This window comes from Salvelinus fontinalis, chromosome 3, assembly GCF_029448725.1.
Source record: "Salvelinus fontinalis isolate EN_2023a chromosome 3, ASM2944872v1, whole genome shotgun sequence".
In the NCBI taxonomy this organism is placed as follows: domain Eukaryota; kingdom Metazoa; phylum Chordata; class Actinopteri; order Salmoniformes; family Salmonidae; genus Salvelinus; species Salvelinus fontinalis.
The window spans coordinates 12487559-12507433 of record NC_074667.1 but is presented as its reverse complement, the minus strand read 5'-3'; the positions used below and the strand labels follow the sequence as shown (position 1 = coordinate 12507433).

Sequence of the window (19875 nt, the reverse complement as noted above, 5' to 3'; positions counted from 1 at the left end):
AAAGAAATGAAGGCTGAAATAAATCGTTCTCTCTTGTATTATTCTGACATTTCACATTCTTGAAATAAAGTGGTGATCCTAACTGACCTAAGACAGGGATTCTTACTAGGATTAAATGTCAGCAATTGTGAAAAACTTTCTTTAAATGTGTTTGTCCAAGGTGTATGTAAACTTCTGACTTCAACTGTACATACATACAGTCGTGGCAAAAACTTTTGAGAATGACACAAATATTAATTTCCACAAAGTTTGCTGCTTTAGTGTCTTTAGATATTTTTGTCAGATGTTATTATGGAGTACTGAAGTATAATTACAAGCATTTCATAAGTGTTAAAGGCTTTTGTTGACAATTACATGAAGTTTATGCAAAGAGTCAATATTTGCAGTGTTGACCCTTCTTTTTCAAGACCTCTGCAATCCGCCCTGGCATGCTGTCAGTTAACTTCTGGGCCACATCCTGACTGATGGCAGCCCATTCTTGCATAATCTATGCTTGGAGTTTGTCAGAATTTGTGGGTTTTTGTTTGTCCACCCGTCTCTTGAGGATTGACCACACGTTCTCAATGGGTTTAAGGTCTGGGGAGTTTCCTGGCCAAGGACCCAAAATATCGATGTTTTGTTCCCCGAGGCACTTAGTTATCACTTTTGCCTTATGGCAAGGTGCTCCATCATGCTGGAAAAGGCATTGTTTGTCACCAAACTGTTCCTAGATGGTTGGGAGAAGTTGCTCTCAGAGGATGTGTTGGTACCATTCTTTACTCATGGCTGTGTTCTTAGGCAAAATTGTGAGTGAGCCCACTCCCTTGGCTGAGAAGCAACCCCAAACATGAATGGTCTCAGGATGCTTTACTGTTGGCATGACACAGGACTGATGGTAGCGCTCACCTTGTCTTCTCCGGACAAGCTTTTTTTCCAGATGACCCAAACAATCGGAAAGGTGATTCAGAGAAAATGACTTTACCCCAGTCCTCAGCAGTTCAATACCTGTACCTTTTGCAGAATATCGGTCTGTTCCTGATGTTTTTCCTGGAGAGAAGTGGCTTCTTTGCTGCCCTTCTTGACACCAGGCCATCCTTCAAAAGTCTTCGCCTCACTGCGCGTGCAGATGCACTCACACCTGCCTGCTGCCATTCCTGAGCAAGCTCTGTACTGGTGGTGCCCCGATCCCGCAGCTGAATCAACTTTAGGAGACGGTCTTGGCAGTTGCTGGACTTTCTTGGGCGCACTGAAGCCTTCTTCACAACAATTGAACCGCTCTCCTTGAAGTTCTTGATGATCTGATAAATTATTTATTTAGGTGCAATCTTACTGGCAGCAATATCCTTGCCTGTGAAGCCCTTTTTGTGCAATGCAATGATGACGGCACGTGTTTCCTTGCAGGTAACCATGGTTGACAGAGGAAGAACAATGATTCCAAGCACCACCCTCCTTTTGAAGCTTCCAGTCTGTTATTCGAACTCAATCAGCATGACAGAGTGATATCCAGCCTTGTCCTCATCAACACTCACACCTGTGTTAACGAGAGAATCACTGACATGTCAGATGGTCCTTTTGTGGCAGGGCTGAAATGCAGTGGAAATGTTTTTGGGGGATTCAGTTCATTTGCATGGCAAAGAGGGACTTTGCAATTCATCTGATAACTCTTCATAACATTCTGGAGTATATGCAAATTGCCATCATACAAACTGAGGCAGCAGACTTTGAAAATTAATATTTGTGTCATTCTCAAAACTTTTGGCCACGACTGTACATACATACATACATACATACATACATACATACATACACTACCGATCAAAAGTTTTATAACACCTACTTATTCAAGGGTTTTTCTTTATTTTTTCTACATTTTTGTGCACAGCCTTATGAGTCTCCCAGTCATGGCCGGCTGTGACACAGCCTGGGATCAAACCCGGGTCTGTAGTGTTGCCTCAAGCATTGCGATGCAGCGCCTTAGACCGCTGCTCCACTCGGGAGGCCGGCCTCCATCATTCTTAAATGCAAGAAGTTTTGAACCACCAAAACTCTTCCTAGAGCTGGACGCCCGGACAAAAACTGAGCAATCAGGGGAGAAGGGCCTTGTTCAGGGAGGTGAACAAGAACTCAATAGTCACTTTGACAGAGCTCCAGAGTTTCTCTTTGGAGATGGGAGAACCTTCCAGAAGGACAACCTTGTCTGCAGCACTCCTCCAATCAGGCCTTTAATGGTAGAATGGCCAGATGGAAGCCACTCCTCAGTAAAAGGCACATGACACCCCACTTGGAGTTTGCCAAAAGGCACCACTTTGGATCATGAGAAACAAGATTCTCTGGTCTGATGAAACCAAGATTGAATTCTTTGGCCTGAATGCCAAGCGTCACTTCTGGAGGAAATCTGACACCATCCTTATGGTGAAGCATGGTGGGGGCAGCATCATGCCGTGGGATGTTTTACAGAGGCAAGGCCAGGGAGACTAGTCAGGATCGAGGCGAAGATGAACAGAGCAAAGGACAGAGAGATCCTTGATGAAAATCTGCTCCAGAGCACTCAGGACCTTAGACTGGGGCGAAGGTTCACCTTCAAACAGGACAACGACCCTAAGCACACAGCCAAGACAATACAGGAGTGGCTTTGGAACAAGTCTCAATATCCATGAGTGGCCCAGCTAGAGGCCGTACTTGACCCTGATTGAACATCTCTGGAGAGACCAGAAAATAGCTGTGCAGCGACGCTCCCCTTCCAACCTGACAGAGCTTGAGAGGATCTGCAGAGAAGAATGGGAGAAACTCCCCAAATACAGGTGTGCCAAGCTTGAGGCATCATACCCAAGAAGACTCGAGGCTGTAATCATAAAAACCTGTTTTTGCTTTGGGGTACTGTGTGTAGACTGATGAGGGGGGGGGGGGACAAATTCATCAATTTTAGAATAAGTCAAAAGTCAAGGGGTCTGAATACTTTCTGAATGCAGATATTGTGTATGCTTCAGTTTGCTTTAACTCTCTATTGCGTTGTATTCAACTTTTTTTCCTTGAATTGTCAGATCTCATCTCAGATTCATAGACTTTACACTTGTGTTAAAATTCCGAACATCATTAATAAAGGGATAGTTCTCTCAAACTATCCAGCAGATACCCGTCAATAGTGTATGCTTGGCTATCCAGTCATGGTACATGATTAGTTCAATCATACTAGCCATGGTAGCCCTCTATAGAATGAAAGACCTGAAAAAAATATAGATTTTGTTTTCATAGCAGAATGCAACCCTATGTCCATTAACTAGCATAAGATTATGACCGGTGTTATTAGTTCAGAACTCGCTAAATTTGATTGGTTTTGAGCCTCTGTCAGGCTTAAACTCTGATGCAAGAATATTCAAGTCACTTGCATTAGTGTAATTGTTCCACATAAAACATACAGTATGATCTTCTTTCAGAAGGACTATCAGGTCATAAAAGAGGAGGTGGAAGAGATGGAGGGACTGGCTTTGCGACTACAGGTCCTCCTACCTGACATGACAGGGGCTTTGGGGGAGGACATCCATGCGACCCAGCAAGCTTGGGAGGAGTTGGGATGGAGCATGGCAGAGAACCAATGCAACCTCCAACAATTTCAGCAACTGCAAGACTTTCTTAAGGCCTACCTGGCCATGATGTGAGCAATTACACATACAGTATGATGTCAAATATTGTTCTTGGTACATTTGGTTCTTGATACAACCGAAATGTTGTTCCTGTTTTGTCCTGAATAATGCACATGTATATGTTAAGTGCTCATGAATGTGCTTATTATGTTTATTATAATAACCACAATGTACTTACTGAGTCCCCCCCCCCCCCCTCTCTCTCTTTCTTTCTCTCTCTCTCTCTCTGATGTCTACCCTACAGCTCATGGACAGAGGACACGCAGACTTGCATTTTCTCAGAGGTGTCAGTCCAGCAGTGGAGATTGGCAGAATCGAGTGTTCCATCTGAGCTAGATCTGAGGATAGAGCAGAAGTTTGACGAGTTTGACAAGCTCGCTGCTGCTGGGCAGAAGCTTATCAAGGAGCGACATCACTTGGCAGATATTGTGAGTTCTTTTACAACAGGGGTCACAAACATATTTTTTGCCCTGGGGACCACAGCCTTTGAAAAGACTGTGATTAACTCAATGATTTGTACTTTCACTTGTTTTAAAAAAGTGAACTAGTCTAGTTGCACAAACCAAAATGACACAACCAATAGAAGAGACTGAAAATATCTGGCAACTGTTTAATACAGATAAAGGAGAGGACTGAGGAACTGCAAAGCATTCTGGGATGGATCCTGGTGTACTGGAGGGCACAGAAAGACCAGCTGGGTCGGGAGAGGTCAAGCGATTCAAGAAGTGATGACCCTCAAGGAGACGCAACCAGATTTTCACAAGGTCAACCCCACGTAGGATATCCCTGCTACCCCCTAAAAAAGGTATAACAATTATAATAATGATAAATGAATACATTTAAAAAAGGATATCCCTGCTACCCCCTAAAAAAGGTATAACAATTCTAATAATGATAAATGAATAAATTTAAAAAAGGATATCCCTGCTTTCACACCAATATGATATTTATTCTTTATAACAAATTCTTTCAGAACAAGACCATTGTTCTATTGAAATTAGACACATTTAAAGCACTGAACTACACCGCTGTTGTGAAGCTACCGTAATAATGTGTATAGAAGACCAAATGCTTTCTGATTATATTCTACCTGCCCAAATCTTGGTTTCCTTTGCAGAATCTATCCTCTCTGGCAGAACACAACAAGTCCTCTGAAAGCCTGTCCACAAAGCACAGGCTCATGGTGGCGAGCCAGTTTGAAGGACCACAAAAATCCCAACCAGGGATAGGTCACCACGCAGAAAACTTTGCCAAGCCAGTAAACGTAACACCACACGTCCCCTTGGATGTGGCAGTCAACTCGCCCAGCATTAGCCTTGAAGAGCCCTGTGCTACTGTCACCCCACTGGGCAGCAGCATCAACCTCATCCTCAGTTTTGACCAACAGCCACCAGGGGGCGGTCTGCAACAGGGTCCAGTGGAGCCAAAGCAGGCAGTGGAACCTGTGCATAGGGTGAGTATAGATCACCACATATTCATATCTACATACCACAAGACAACATCAACCAAATTAAAAAAGGGAGGATGCAAAGTTTTGGACAACAGTCAGATTTGAATTCTGTTGCTGTTGATGTCTGTAAGCAGGTAGTTGACCCAACGTGTATAATGATGTTATACTGTCAAGTCTCCCGAAAAGGCACAAATACACTACATGGCCAAATGAGTGGATTCAGCTATTTCAGCCACACCCGTTGCTGACAGGTGTATAAAATTGAGCACACAGCAATGCAATCTCCGTAGACAAACATTGGCAGTAGAATGGCTCGTACTGAAGAGCTCAATGACTTTCAGTGTGGCACCATCATAGGATGCCACCTTCCAAACAAGTCAGTTTTCAAATTTCTGCCCTGCTAGAGCTGACCTGGTCAACTGTAAGTGGAAACATCTAGGAGCAACAACGGCTCAGCCATGAAGTGGTAGGCCCCACAAGCTCACAGAACGAGACCGCCGAGTGCGTAAGCGTGGGAAAATCGTCTCGCCTTGGTTGCAACATTCTCTACCGAGTTCAAACTGCCTCTGGAAGCTATGTCAGCACAAGAACTGTTTATCGGGAGCTTCATGAAATTGGTTTCCATGGCTGAGCGGCCGCACACAATCACACTTCACCATCTGGCAGTCTGACAAACAAATCGGGCTTTGGCGGATGCTACCGGCCCCAATGCATAGTGCCAATTGTAAAGTTTGGTGGAGGAGGAATAATGGTCTGGGGCTGTTTTTCATGGTTCAGCCTAGGCCCCTTAGTTACAGTGAAGGGAAATCTTAACACTACAGCATACAATGACATTCTAGACGATTTTGTGCTTCCAAATTTGTGGCAACAGTTTGGGGAAGGCGCTTTCCAGTTTAAGCATGACAATGCCACCATGCACAAAGCGAGGTCCATATAGAAATGGTTTGTCGAGATCGATGTGGAAAAACTTAACTGGCCTGCACATAGCCCTGAACTCAACCCCATCGAACACCTTTAGGATGAATTGGAATGCCGAATGGCGAATGTGGCTGAATGGAAGCAAGTCCCCGCAGCAATGTTCCAATATATAGTGGAAAGCCTTCCCAGAAGAGTGGAGGCTGTTATAGCAGCAAAGGTGGGGACCAACTCCATATCAATGCCCATGATTTGGAATGAGATGTTCGAGAGCAGGTGTCCACATACTTTTGGCCATGCAGTGTATTTCAAGGTAAACCTATCCCCACAGCTAATAAAACAAAACATCTTGTAGAACCTGAAGACGTTCAGGCACATTTCTACTGTGTTTATCTTAAAAAGCTTTAGATTGGGACTGGAATAGGGAGAGCTGATCCTAATGGCTTAGAGCAGCTATTAGTAAAGGAATGTGCTGTAAGATTTCTGTCAGGTCCCCCATTCCAGAAGTGTTATTTCATCAACTTGGCTCACACTCAATGGATTAGTCATGGTCAAGCCATTGCCACTGCAGCTGGGTATGAGACCACCTCATCTCCATGTGATTTTCACAAGGTTTGCGGAATGTAAGATCCCATTTTGAAGGCTTGCAGCTGAAGTGATGTCTTAAAATAACGTACAGTATTTTTATACAGAATCAACTACATATTTCATAAAGTGTGCACGAGTATCAGAAATTGGTTCTCCGTAAATGAATCTAAGATGTCTTTGATCATGATTGCATAAGCATTTAATTTCAAGGAACATGAAGGTCACATTTTGCAGAGTTTTGTATTTTAATACATCTAATTATCTTAATCTTTTTCAGGTGAGCACCTATCTGCAAGTCACAGATGGAAGTCCTGTTTTTGAAGATGTGGCATCGTCTCATGTTACTGACACGAGCCACGTGTCAACCACCTTTTCCACAAGCTCAATCAACGCTACTTTCATACCCCAAGTCAGGACTGTCTTGCTCCCCACCTTTCCCAGAACCAGTTCCACCTCTACCTTAAACCTGAAGGGACCGATGAAGAGGAGGAAGAAAATGACACACAGGCACACTGTGACTGGAATTGTCGCAATGCCCAAGCCAGAGGGGGTTACTACCGTGCCCATCGGTGCCACACACAGAGCTCACACCTGGCCACTGGAGGATAAGAAGGAATGCCATGCCATACAAGGGAGTCCAGTTAATACAGAACTCCAACTGTATATCAAAAATAATTCTGTGGTGAGTGTCATGGATGGCAACTCTTCAGGCACGTCAAGCATTCCTCCCGTTCCTACCATCCAGGGGCATTTCTTGCATGGGCCCAATGAGATGACCATTAGGCAAGACAAGAGCCACTATGGCGTTATCCGTCTTGGGTCGATGTTGAGTTTTGACCTGCCCAAGGATTGGGGGAAAATCTCACAAATAAGTGCAAAAGACCTCACACCTGAGAAAGTGCCTTTTGAAGCCAATGGGGACCATGCCAGTCCACCTTTGAATCTGTACAGACCATCAGGCTCAAACACACTCGGTCAGACTCACGTATTGTCCAAAGTGATTGGGCAGAATTTCACCCGGAGTTCAGGGGAGGAAAGTATATGCGAAACAGGGGACTTTGCTGTTCAAAATGGTTCACCTTTGAATCTATACAAATTGGCAGACTCAAATACACTCAGTCAGACTCACAAAGTGATTGGACATACTTTTGCCCTCAGTCCGAAAGAAGAAAAGAGCTGCGAAACAGCTAGGCAGGACTCGCAGAAGGTCAGCTCAGAGTCTGTTTCTCTTTTGGTTCAGTGTATCTCGCTACCTGAGAAAGACGACATCTATCACAACCTCAGAAGAGCCACAAGGAGTCCTGCCCTTGCTGCTCGACATGAGAACATTAAGGTCGAGATTTCCATTCCAGTAGCCATTTTGGACTCTACAAAACAACACACTGAACCAAACTGCAGCAGCTCGATGATGCATGACCACGCCCGCACTGAACCATCACAGAACCACAAGCACAACTGTTTAAGTGTTCACACTAAGATTCAAGACCTCAATAACCACATATACATCCCTTCTGCAAAGAGGCAATTCGCTTTCCAAAGTGACCTTCGAGTTGTAGAGATCAAGGGCTTGTCTACTGTGTCTGAAGACTCCACATGGATGGGTGTGCGCAGTTCTGGACGAGTCATTGTGTGCTCTGAGGACAACTGTTGCGTGTGCTCCGACAGTCCCGCACCAATGATGGTATTGGGAAAAGAAACTTCACCCAAAAGAGAACCCGATCATATTCATCCTGATCATTGGCAGTTTGAGGAGGAGGAAGAGGAGCTGGAGGATATTTGGAATTGCACAGACCGTGAAAGAGCACCTTGAATTACTGTGGTCCCAAACTCTGAGGTACGTAGATCAACAAAAGTATCCATCTTAAGTTTGTGGTCACTTAGAAATGTCCTTGTTTTTGAATGAAAAGCAAATTTTTTGTCCATTCAAATAACATCAAATGAATCAGAAATACAGTGTAGACATTGTTCATGTTGTAAATGACTATTGTTGCTGGAAACAGCAGATTTTTTTAGATGCGATATCTACGTAGGCGTACAGAGGCCCATTATCAGCAACTGTGTTCCAATGGCACGTTGTGTTAGCTAATCCAAGTTTATCATTTTAAAAGGTAATTATTAGAAAACCCTTTTGCAATTATGTTAGCACAGCTGAAAACTGTAGTTCTGATTAAAAAAGCAATAAAACTGGCCTTCTTTAGACTAGTTGGGTATCTGGAGCATCAGCATTTGTGAATTTGATTACAGGCTCAAAATGGCCAGAAACAAAGAACTTTCTTCTGAAACTCGTCAGTCTATACTTGTTCTGAGAAATGAAGGCCATTCCATGCAAGAAATCGCCAAGAAACTGAAGATCTTGTACAACGCTGTGTACTACTCCCTTTACAGAACAGCTCAAACTGGCTCTAACCAGAATAGAAAGAGGAGTGGGAGGCCCCGGTGCACAACTGAGCAAGAGGACAAGTACATTGGAGTGTCTAGTTTGAGAAACAGACGCCTCACAAGTCCTCAACTGGCAGCTTCATTAAATGATACCCGCAAAACACCAGTCTCAACATTAACAGTGAAGAGGCGACTCAGGGATGCTGGACTTCTAGGCAGAATTGCAAAGAAAAAGCAATATCTCAGACTGGCCAATAAAAATAAAAGATTCAAATGTGCAACAGAACACAAACACTGGACAGAGGAACTCTGCCTAGAAGGCCAGCCTCCCGGAGTCGCCTCTTCACTGTTAACGTTGAGACTGGTGTTTTGCGGATATTATTTTATTGTTTCTTTAATCAGAACAGTTTTCAGCTGTGCTAACATAATTGCAAAGGGGTTTTCTAATGATCAATTAGCCTTTTTAAATGATAAACTTGGATTACCTGATGAAGGAAAAGGAAACCGCACACTGCTCTTGATAGTATCACCGATATTTAATAAGTTTACGTATCGGCCACACGGCCTTCGTCAGAGCTTTTGGGATTTTTTGAAAGTTGCACCCTTATGTAGACCTGGCTCCACCCACATCCGTTCTACACATCGAAGGGGGTTGGAAGCAAAGGAAAATAAATAAGTGCTACCAAATATAACAATGTGCATTTCGTAAATATTACAAAAGTGTATAAATAAGGCGTATTGAACACTTCTGTATAATCTTAATGAGGACATAGCAAGTTCATTAGTCATTGGGTACATCATATGAAAAACGTCAGAATAATCTACAAGAGACACACATTTCATGTTCCAATTCACAGCATAACATACAAAGGCATTTCATCATTAAGTCCTTTTGGAAACAATGTCTGGAGGGTGAAAATCCAAAAACATTCTCTTTTACTCAGAGTATTATTAATATCACCTCCCCTGTCTGATATCTTAACTTTCTCTATGCCACAAAATCTAAAGGTGGAAATGTCATGCTTCATGTCATTGAAATGTACAGCGACTGGATAATCCCTGTCGTTTCTCCTGATTGAACTTTTATGTTCACTAATTCTCTGTTTAAGAGAGCGGGTGGTTTTACCGACATAACAGAGCCCACATGGACATTTAATAATGTAAATAACATGGGTGGTGGAACACGTAATAATGTCATTTATTTGGAACCTTTTTCCTGTGTGTGGGTGACAGAAATATTGACACTTCATCATATTGTTGCACTGTGCGCATCCTCTGCATTTATAGCTACCATTTGGTAGAGGGCGTAAAAGTGCTTGGCTAATTTTCTTAAGTGGCTGGCAGTTGGCATGAACCAATTTATCGCGTAAATTGCGACCTCTCCTATACACAATACGTGGTGGATATTTAGATTCAGCCGGCAAAGCTGGGTCCGATGATAAAATATGCCAGTGTTTCTTGACCACCTCTCCCACTTTTCGCGAATTCAAAGTATATGTAGTTGTGAACATTACGGAGTGTTCTGTAGCTTTAGCGGGTCTTTTTTGTAGCAGTTCATCTCGTGTTTTTTCCAATGCCAAGTTATGAGCTTCATCCACACATTGTGACGAATAGCCTCTTTTTAGAAACCTCATGCGCATCTCCGCTGCTTTTTCTAGATAATCATCTGTGGAGTGGCATAAACGGCGCAGTCTAAAAAATTGGCTTCTTGGAAGTCCTCTTTTTAATGGCTCAGGGTGGAAGCTGTCACCCTGTAATAGAGTATTTCTGTCCGTTTCTTTTCTATATAGACTTGTAAACAAGGTTCCATTTGATTTCTCAATCCACATATCGAGATAATGAACACGTTTAGTGTCACGTTCAATAGTGAATTTGAGATTAGGGTCAATGTCATTGAGTAGTGCCATAAACTCTGACAGTTCTTCTTCGGTTCCTACCCATATACAAAAAATGTCATCAATATATCGATACCACTTAAGGACTTTATTCAAAAATGGATTCTCGTTTTCATTATTAACAAAACGTTCTTCAAAAAGACCCATATAGAGGTTGGCATAGCTCGGAGCAAATGTAGAGCCCATCGATGTTCCATTCGTTTGGAGATAGTATTCATCATCAAACCTGAAATAGTTATACGTCAAAACATATTCAGCCAGCTCTAGAATGAAGTTTGTTGGTGGATATTCATTAGTATCTCTGTCTCCCAAATAGTGTGCTAGTGCTGCCAGCCCCCCCACATGGGGAATGCTGGTATAAAGACTCTCGACATCTAATGTGACCAAAATACAGTCTTCTTTTAGACCCGTTATTGGTGAGATCTTATTTATGAAGTCTATAGAGTCCTTTACATATGATGGCAATGATTGCACATGAGATTTAAGAAAAGAGTCTACAAAGTTTGACAATGGCTCTGGCATTGAGCCTATTCCTGCAACCACTGGTCTGCCTGGATAGTTGCCTTGTTGTGTTTTAGGTTTGTGTAATTTCGGTAAAATGTATAAGCATGGACGTATGGCACATTTGCAACAAAGATATTCATATTCAGGTTTTGAGATAAGGTTGTTTAATAGGGCTTGCTCCAAATTAGAGCAAATATCCCTTTGGAACACCTGTGTGGGATCAACACTCAGTTTTCTATAGAAACGTTCATTGCTGAGTTGTCTCTGAATTTCTTCTTTATATTTGTCATAGTCTAAAACAACCACAGCACCACCCTTGTCTGCAGGTTTTATAACCAAAGATGAATCTTTCATTAATTCTTTGAGTGCCAGTTCTTCTGTTCTCGTGAGATTCTTCTGAATATGTTTTGTTTATGTTATGTTATGTTATGTTTCCTTATTTATACACTTTTGTAATATTTACGAAATGCACATTGTTATATTTGGTAGCACTTATTTATTTTCCTTTGCTTCCAACCCCCTTCGATGTGTAGAACGGATGTGGGTGGAGCCAGGTCTACATAAGGGTGCAACTTTCAAAAAATCCCAAAAGCTCTGACGAAGGCCGTGTGGCCGATACGTAAGCTTATTAAATATCGGTGATACTATCAAGAGCAGTGTGCGGTTTCCTTTTCCTTCATCTTGTTCAATTGATGCCATGCACCTGCAAATAAGATTGCTCAGATGTGCGAGTGCCTTTTTGTATTTGTAAAACTTGGATTACCTAACACAACGTGCCATTGGAACACAGGAGTGATGGTTGCTGATAATGGGCCTCTGTACGCCTATGTAGATATTCCATAAAAGAATCAGCTGTTCCCAGCTACAACAGTCATTTACAACATTAATAATGTCTACACTGTATTTCTGATCAATTTGATGTTATTTTAATTGACCAAAAATGTGCTTATCTATCAAAAACAAGGACATTTCTAATTGATCCCAAACTTTTTAATGGTAGTGTATCTGCACTTAAAACACACACACAAAATGCATCTGTGTAATATACATACAGTCGTGGCCAAAAGTTGAGAATGACACAAATATTAATTTTCAAAGTCTGCTGCCTCAGTTTGTATGATGGCAATTTGCATATACTCCAGAATGTTATGAAGAGTGATCAGATGAATTGCAAAGTCCATCTTTGCCATGCAAATGAACTGAATCGCCCAAAAAAACATTTCCACTGCATTTCAACCCTGCCACAAAAGGACCAGCTGACATCATGTCAGTGATTCTCTCGTTAACACAGGTGTGAGTGTTGACGAGGACAAGGCTGGAGATCACTCTGTCATGCTGATTGAGTTTGAATAACAGACTGGAAGCTTCAAAAGGAGGGTGTTGCTTGGAAACATTGTTCTTCCTCTGTCAACCATGGTTACCTGCAAGGAAACACGTGCCGTCATCATTGCTTTGCACAAAAAGGTCTTCACAGGCAAGGATATTGCTGCCAGTAAGATTGCACCTAAATCAACCATTTATCGGATCATCAAGAACTTCAAGGAGAGCGGTTCAATTGTTGTGAAGAAGGCTTCAGGGCGCCCAAGAAAGTCCAGCAACCGCCAGGACCGTCTCCTAAAGTTGATTCAGCTGCGCGATTGGGGCACCACCAGTACAGAGCTTGCTCGGGAATGGCAGTAGGCAGGTGTGAGTGCATCTGCACGCACAGTGAGGTGAAGACTTTTGGAGGATGGCCTGGTGTCAAGAAGGGCAGCAAAGAAGCCACTTCTCTCCACGAAAAACATCAGGGACAGACTGATATTCTGCAAAAGGTACAGGGATTGGACTGCTGAGGACTGGGGTAAAGTCATTTTCTCTGATGAATCCCCTTTCCGATTGTTTGGGGCATCCGGAAAAAAGCTTGTCCGGAGAAGACAGGGTGAGCGCTACCATCAGTCTTGTTTCATGCCAACAGTAAAGCTTCCTGAGACCATTCATGTGTGGGGTTGCTTCTCAGCCAAGGGAGTGGGCTCACTCACAACTTTGCCTAAGAACACAGCCATGGATAAAGAATGGTACCAACACATCCTCTGAGAGCAACTTCTCCCAACCATCTAGGAACAGTTTGGTGACAAACAATACCTTTTTCAGCATGATGGAGCACCTTGCCATAAGGTAAAAGTGATAACTAAGTGGCTTGGGGAACAAAACATTGATATTTTTGGTCCGTGGCCAGGAAACTCCCCAGACCTTAAACCCATTGAGAACTTGTGGTCAATCCTCAAGAGGCGGATGGACAAACAAAAACCCACAAATTCTGACAAACTCCAAGCATTGATTATGCAAGAATGGCCTGCCATCAGTCCGGATGTGACCCAGAAGTTAATTGACAGCATGCCAGGGCGGATTGCAGAGGTCTTGAAAAAGAAGGGTCAACACTGCAAATATTGACTCTTTGCATCAACTTCATGTAATTGTCAATAAAAGCCTTTGACACTTATGAAATGCTTGTAATTATACTTCAGTATTCCATAGTAACATCTGACAAAATTATCTAGACACTGAAGCAGCAAACTTTGTGGAAATGAATGTGTCATTCTCAAAAGTTTTTGCCACAACTGTACATTCGTGCATCAATTTTTCTACGCACAAAGCAACTGATTTCTGAGGTGGCTCTTTTCCACATATGCAAGTTTGAGGTGTGAGTTGGGTAAATGCAATGGCTTGTGAATCAATCGCACCGTCTGATGGATACTCAAAGAAGAAACAAAAAATAAATTGATAAGCATTTCCACACAGAAATATTAGGGATTGGGTAGGTCTGATGCATGCATTGATAAGCAGAAATAACATCAGTTTCTCTTGATGAGTTTCATGATCCTAATTCTCATGAAATATGCATACATTTGTACATCATAAAATAATTTTGACCATATGCTGACAGTCAATTGGTTTCATGATGATCAAGAATTCTCATAAAATACACACACACACATACTGCAAAGTGTAGCCTAAGTAAATAAATAAAAGTGATTTAGATTTCAGACTTTTACACTTCAATTCTAAATCAGTTTTACATGGACACCGCATTAGGAAAATCTTGTAGTGTATGTCTGTTTTAACACAGATATAGCCTGAACATTCTGAGTGAACCATTGTCTGAAATAGATTGAACTGGTTTTGCCTTGAACAACTCAATTTTAATCTTTAACGTATTTTCATGATGTTCCTTCTCCCACCAGGTGGTGGCAATGCCACACTGACGCACAGACCAGTGATCAACCAGCCAGTGATTAAAGTGGCCCTAAACATAAAGTGTCTCAGAGTAGGAGTGCTGATCTAGGATTAGTTTGCCTTTTAGAACAAAATTAATAAGATTATGTGGACAGATCCTAGATCAGCACTCCTACTCTGAGATGCTTTGTGGGATACGGACACAGATCTTGGATCAGCTTATTCTCCCCCTTTCCAACTTTGACTCCATGGACTTTTACTTCACATTGCCTCAGTGACATTAGAGGATCATCGTGTGCAAGCAGCAGTGATGGAAAAAGTACTCAATTGTCATACATTAATAGAAAATGACTCAAGTAAAAGTGAAAGTCACCCAGTAACATATTACTTGAGTAAAAGTCCACAAGTATTTGGTTTTAAATATACTTAAGTATGAAAAGTAAATGGAATTACTAAAATGTACTTAAGTGTCAAAAGTATAAACCATTTCAAATTCCTAATAATAAGCAAACCAGATGGCACAATTTGAAAATAAATGTTTTATTTAACAGATAGCCAGGGGCACACTCCAACCCTCAGACATAATTTCCAAACTAAGCATTTGTGTTTAGTGAGTCCGCCAGATCAGAGGCAGTAGGGATGACCAGGGATGTCTTGAAAAGTGTGCGAATTGGACTGTGTGCGAATTCCTGTCAAAATGTAAGAAGTACTTTTGGGTGTCAGGGAAAATGTATGGAGTAAAAAGTACATTTTTTCTTTAGTGTAGTCAAATTAAAAGTTGGCAAAAATATTGTCAAAAATATATAAAAAAACGAAAAAGTTGTCAAATATAAATAGTAAAGTACAGATACCGCAAAAAACTACTTAAGTAGTATTTAAGTATTTTTACTTAAGTACTTTACACCACTGGCAAGCAGTCTGCAAGAATCTCACTACAGAAGAAAACATCCATACAAGACCAAAGGAGTCATGAATGTATTGTGATGCCCCATTGTACAAAAGGATTCATGTCTTCTTTTTTTCCCTGTGTAATGCTTTGATGGGAATGGTTCTTTAATAAGGGAAATTGGCTAGAATTCCCCATATTAAACTTAACTGGGATTTCGACTAGGTATCATCCCTTTATTTTTTTTATATTTATTTAACCCTTATTTTACCAGGTAAGTTGAACACATTCTCATTTACAGCAACGACCTGGGGAATAGTTACAGTGGAGAGGAGTGGGGGATGAATGACCCAATTGGAAGCTGGGGATGATTAGGTGGCCATGATGGTATGAGGGCCAGATTGGGAATTTAGCCAGGACATCAGGGTTAACACCCCTACTTTTATGATACGTGCCATGGTATGTTTAGTGACCACAGAGAGTCAGGACACCCGTTTAACTTCACATAGCAAAGACAGATTTCCACTCAATAATTGATGGCCGTCAATGGCCAATGGAGGGCTGAAGCACTACATTCTTCTTTGTGACTCTTTCCATTGGTCACTGGCTGTTAACAAGACTTGAGTGTATGATACAACATAAAACAATATAACATTACTGTATTGAAGAAATCAGACATGTAGGGTCACAAATAGTGCAATACACTGAACTGAATGGACTTACCCCATTGAATACCATACAAGATGATCAAAATGTATTTGCTCTGTCTCTTTAATGCCACTTGGTGTCTTATTTCTTTCAACTGTGTATGAATTGCATGCAGGGCACATAAATAAACTGCTATTTTAATCTGCTGTACAGTAGACTATCACTTATAATTTTAATCACTTTTGTAAAAAAAAAGAAAGAAATAAAGCAAAGAATTTGCCGTCTCTGTTCATATTGAATTGAAGTGGTTTGTCAGTTCATTAGTTGTAATAGAGAGACCTTTTTCAGGTTATCATGAAGTTCAACCTCATACTTCTCATAGTTCTCATACTCGTTCAATGAATTTGACGTATATAGGAAGATTGGCTTTAGGCGTAGATATTTTAGATGGTAAGGCTCAGATATATTCACTTTATTACTGTTACAAAAAGCAAGCCAACTTGTAGTCCAATTCGTGGCTCAGCAAACTTCCAGTTGGGGCCAGTAATGGACCATTTAAAAGGCTTCATTTATATAGGCTACTTTATGTGGACACAATCTAGGCCATTACGTAATTCATTGTCGAGCAGCACTGGAAAGATAATGTGTCACTACTATTATTTATGCTCATTTTTCATTACTGTATGCTCATTCTTTCTGCATTATTTGTGTATATGGTTCAGTAATTACAAGTGATGATTGACATCTCAGAGAACAAACGAGCATCAACGTCACGGTAGACAGCCTATCCCTAAACAAATGACCGCATGGGGGAGGCGGGACTTATTCCGATTCTGCCAGCGCGACTCAACAGAAACTAGTTGTATTAGACACACAGCTAGGCCTATTGATACAGTTCATGAATTGTAGGGACGGGGCTTTGTCTAGTTACAATTGCATAAAGTCACTGATAAACACCGTTTATTCTTCAACTAGGATGTTAAGCCTGCAAGTTAATCGTTTTGGATAAAATGGGATTGGAGTTATCTAGATCTCGTCGGAGGTAAGATATTTTTCATTGAGGTGTTGCTTTTTTTTGTTGTTGAAGTAATTCGATTAAAGTAGCCAAACTTATAAGAATAACACTTTGGCATAAGTTGGTATTAACCGAATGGTACTTTATAAGTCGGCCTGACCATCTAAATCTGGTGTCGAATGGTAAAAACAACAGCGAGATCTGAAAAGGGTCTTCGATTCTATTGTGCTGCGAGCTCGCTCTCAACAGCGGGCTCTCTAGCCCAAATTACATTAACTTTTCATTAGAAGCAAAACACCGTTCATAAATTATAAAATGGACTGATATTTTGTAGCCATAATTGATACGATACTGCTTCGTGATTCTACGAATATCATTGCTCGCGCAACTTCAACTTATTTCCTTTGAGTCCAATTTTGATTGTTTGCAAAACTCACTGCATGTTCTGTTGGATTCAAATGTAAGTAAAAAGTGGTGCCTGGAGAAGTGGGTATACAAACATTGCCAAAATTACACTTAACATTTTTGTGAATAATTATGAGAACGTGGCATTACACACCTAAAATTATAAATCCCATATTGGTCTTTGTCAGGACAAGCTGTTCATGTCAGCTAAAGTCGTCCACATACTTCCCATCTGGAAACAGTTTGTGCATATATTAACACATTTGACGTTTTGGTCTTCCGCGAGTTTGTCTGTTCGTCGCACATTTCTTTTCTTGAGGGAAGTCGGTAGCCGAAGATAACGCCCCTTCATTAATGATTGGTCAACAGTAGGGATTCTCAATGAATTGTTTGTAATTCAAGGACTGTTTTTATGCAACAACAAAAAAAAAGGTAATTGAAAAATACTGCACCAAACATCTTAGTTGTAAAATTGCTCAACTACGATCTCCTTGACAAAAGTTAAAATGAATGACAGATTTCTTCAGTTATTTTAGATTCATTCAGACTATTTTGAGGAAATGTATCTGGCTACGGCGTTTCAAGATACGGCTTTTTTTCTTGTTTTTCAAGCGAAGGTCTTATAAGGGAGTATGCAAGCACCCTCGTTTGGTTCGCCTAGCCGAAGCATGCAGAAGGCGTAAAGGTGTCTGCATGCTTCCCGTCCGAAATAATGACATTTTGTGATGTTTTGGTCTTCAGCAAGGGTTTCTTCGGCTGTTCGTGCGCGCACATTTTTTTGAGGCAAGCCGAATTTCTGTAGCCAGTCGACGCCCCTTTTGTCGGTCATTGGTCAACAGTAGGGATCCTCAAATTAGTTATTTTTTTTGTCATTCAACGTTAGACGACTTGTTATCATGCATATTTTTTAACTTGAGAAATACTGCACCAAAAAACGTTGTTGTATTTCAAATTGCGAGATTAAGATATCCTCAGTTAAAGTCTAAATTAATGACAGATTTCTTGAGTTATCTTGCTTGTTTTAAGCGAAGGTATTTTAAGGGAATATGCGAGCACACTCGTTTTGCAAGGTGCCAGCTGAACTGAAGCATGCGAAAGCCTTGATAGTTAGCCCTTGATCATGATTCCGTTCCTTTACATTTCACATAAGTCATTGGATGAAGGCGTCATCTGTACGGGGGAGTTTTGTTATGAGCCCCGACACTCGTTCTGAACTTTAAAAAAATAAAATATTTCACCTTTATTTAACCAGGTAGGCCAGTTGAGAACAAGTCCTCATTTACAACTGTGACCTGGCTAAGATGAAGCAAAGCAGTGCGAATCAAACAACAACACAGAGTTACACATGTGTAAATCAAATCAAGTTTATTTTATATAGCCCTTCGTACATCAGCTAATATCTCGAAATGCTGTACAGAAACCCAGCCTAAAAACCCAAACAGCAAGCAATGCAGGTGTAGAAGCACGGTGGCTAGGAAAACAGTGTAACAGTTTAACTTTAGTCCGTCCCCTCGCCCCGACCCGGGCGCGAACCAGGGACACTCTGCACACATCAACAACAGTCACCCACGAAGCATCGTTACCCATCGCTCCACAAAAGCCGCAGCCCTTGCAGAGCAAGGGGAACCACTACTTCAAGGTCTCAGAGCAAGTGACGTCACCGATTGAAAGGCTATTAGCGCGCACCACGGCTAACTAGCTAGCCATTTCACATCGGTTACACATGGAATAAAAAAACATGCAGTCAATAATACAATAGAAAGGTCTAAATACAGGTTGTGCAAATGAGGTAGGATAAGGGGGGTGAGGCAATAAATAGGCAATAGCGGCAAAATAATTACAATATAGCAATTAAACACTGAGGTGATAGATGTGCAGAAGATGAGTGTACAAGTAGAGATACTGGGGTGCAAAGGAGCAAAATAACACTATGGGGGATGAGATAGTTGGATGGGCTATTTACAGATGGGCTATGTACAGGTGCAGTGATCTGTGAGCTGCTCTGACAGCTGGTGCTTAAAGTTAGTGAGGGAGATATGAGTCTCCAGCTTCAGTGATTTATTTAAAAAAAAAATGCAGTTCGTTCCAGTCATTGGCAGCAGAGAACTGTAAGGAAAGGCAGCCAAAGTAAGAATTGTCTTTGGGGGTGACCAGTGAGACATACCTGCTGGAGCGCGTGCTTCGGGTGGGTGCTGCTTAACATGCATTGCTTGTGGTACAGTTTTGGAAGTATAACGACCTTATCTTTCATATCAACGAGAAACGTTCAATTGATACACACCTTTTTATAGGGTTAGTGTTCCCACAAGGCCATATCGCCGTGTTACAGCAAGTGTTTACAGAAGAAATACGTAAGA

The 19875-nt window shown here is 41.5% G+C and overlaps 2 protein-coding genes across 4 annotated transcripts in view; both read left to right on the top strand.

Annotated features, from left to right (window-relative positions):
• Positions 1–16299, top strand: part of LOC129839132 (uncharacterized) — a 40924-nt gene extending 24625 nt beyond the window's left edge. Inside the window, exons 14-19 of the mRNA XM_055906411.1 lie at positions 3414–3631; positions 3865–4048; positions 4240–4425; positions 4738–5073; positions 6851–8407; positions 14573–16299. Of these exons, the coding sequence (XP_055762386.1) occupies positions 3414–3631; positions 3865–4048; positions 4240–4425; positions 4738–5073; positions 6851–8383 (2457 nt within the window). The 3' untranslated portion in view covers positions 8384–8407; positions 14573–16299. The remainder of the gene's footprint in view (positions 1–3413; positions 3632–3864; positions 4049–4239; positions 4426–4737; positions 5074–6850; positions 8408–14572) is intronic.
• A 622-nt stretch (positions 16300–16921) lies between these two features.
• Positions 16922–19875, top strand: part of LOC129839115 (signal-induced proliferation-associated 1-like protein 2) — a 99548-nt gene continuing 96594 nt past the window's right edge. For all 3 annotated transcript variants that reach the window (XM_055906391.1, XM_055906400.1, XM_055906385.1), the window contains exon 1: positions 16922–17140. The gene's annotated coding sequence lies outside the window, so the exon portion shown is untranslated. The remainder of the gene's footprint in view (positions 17141–19875) is intronic.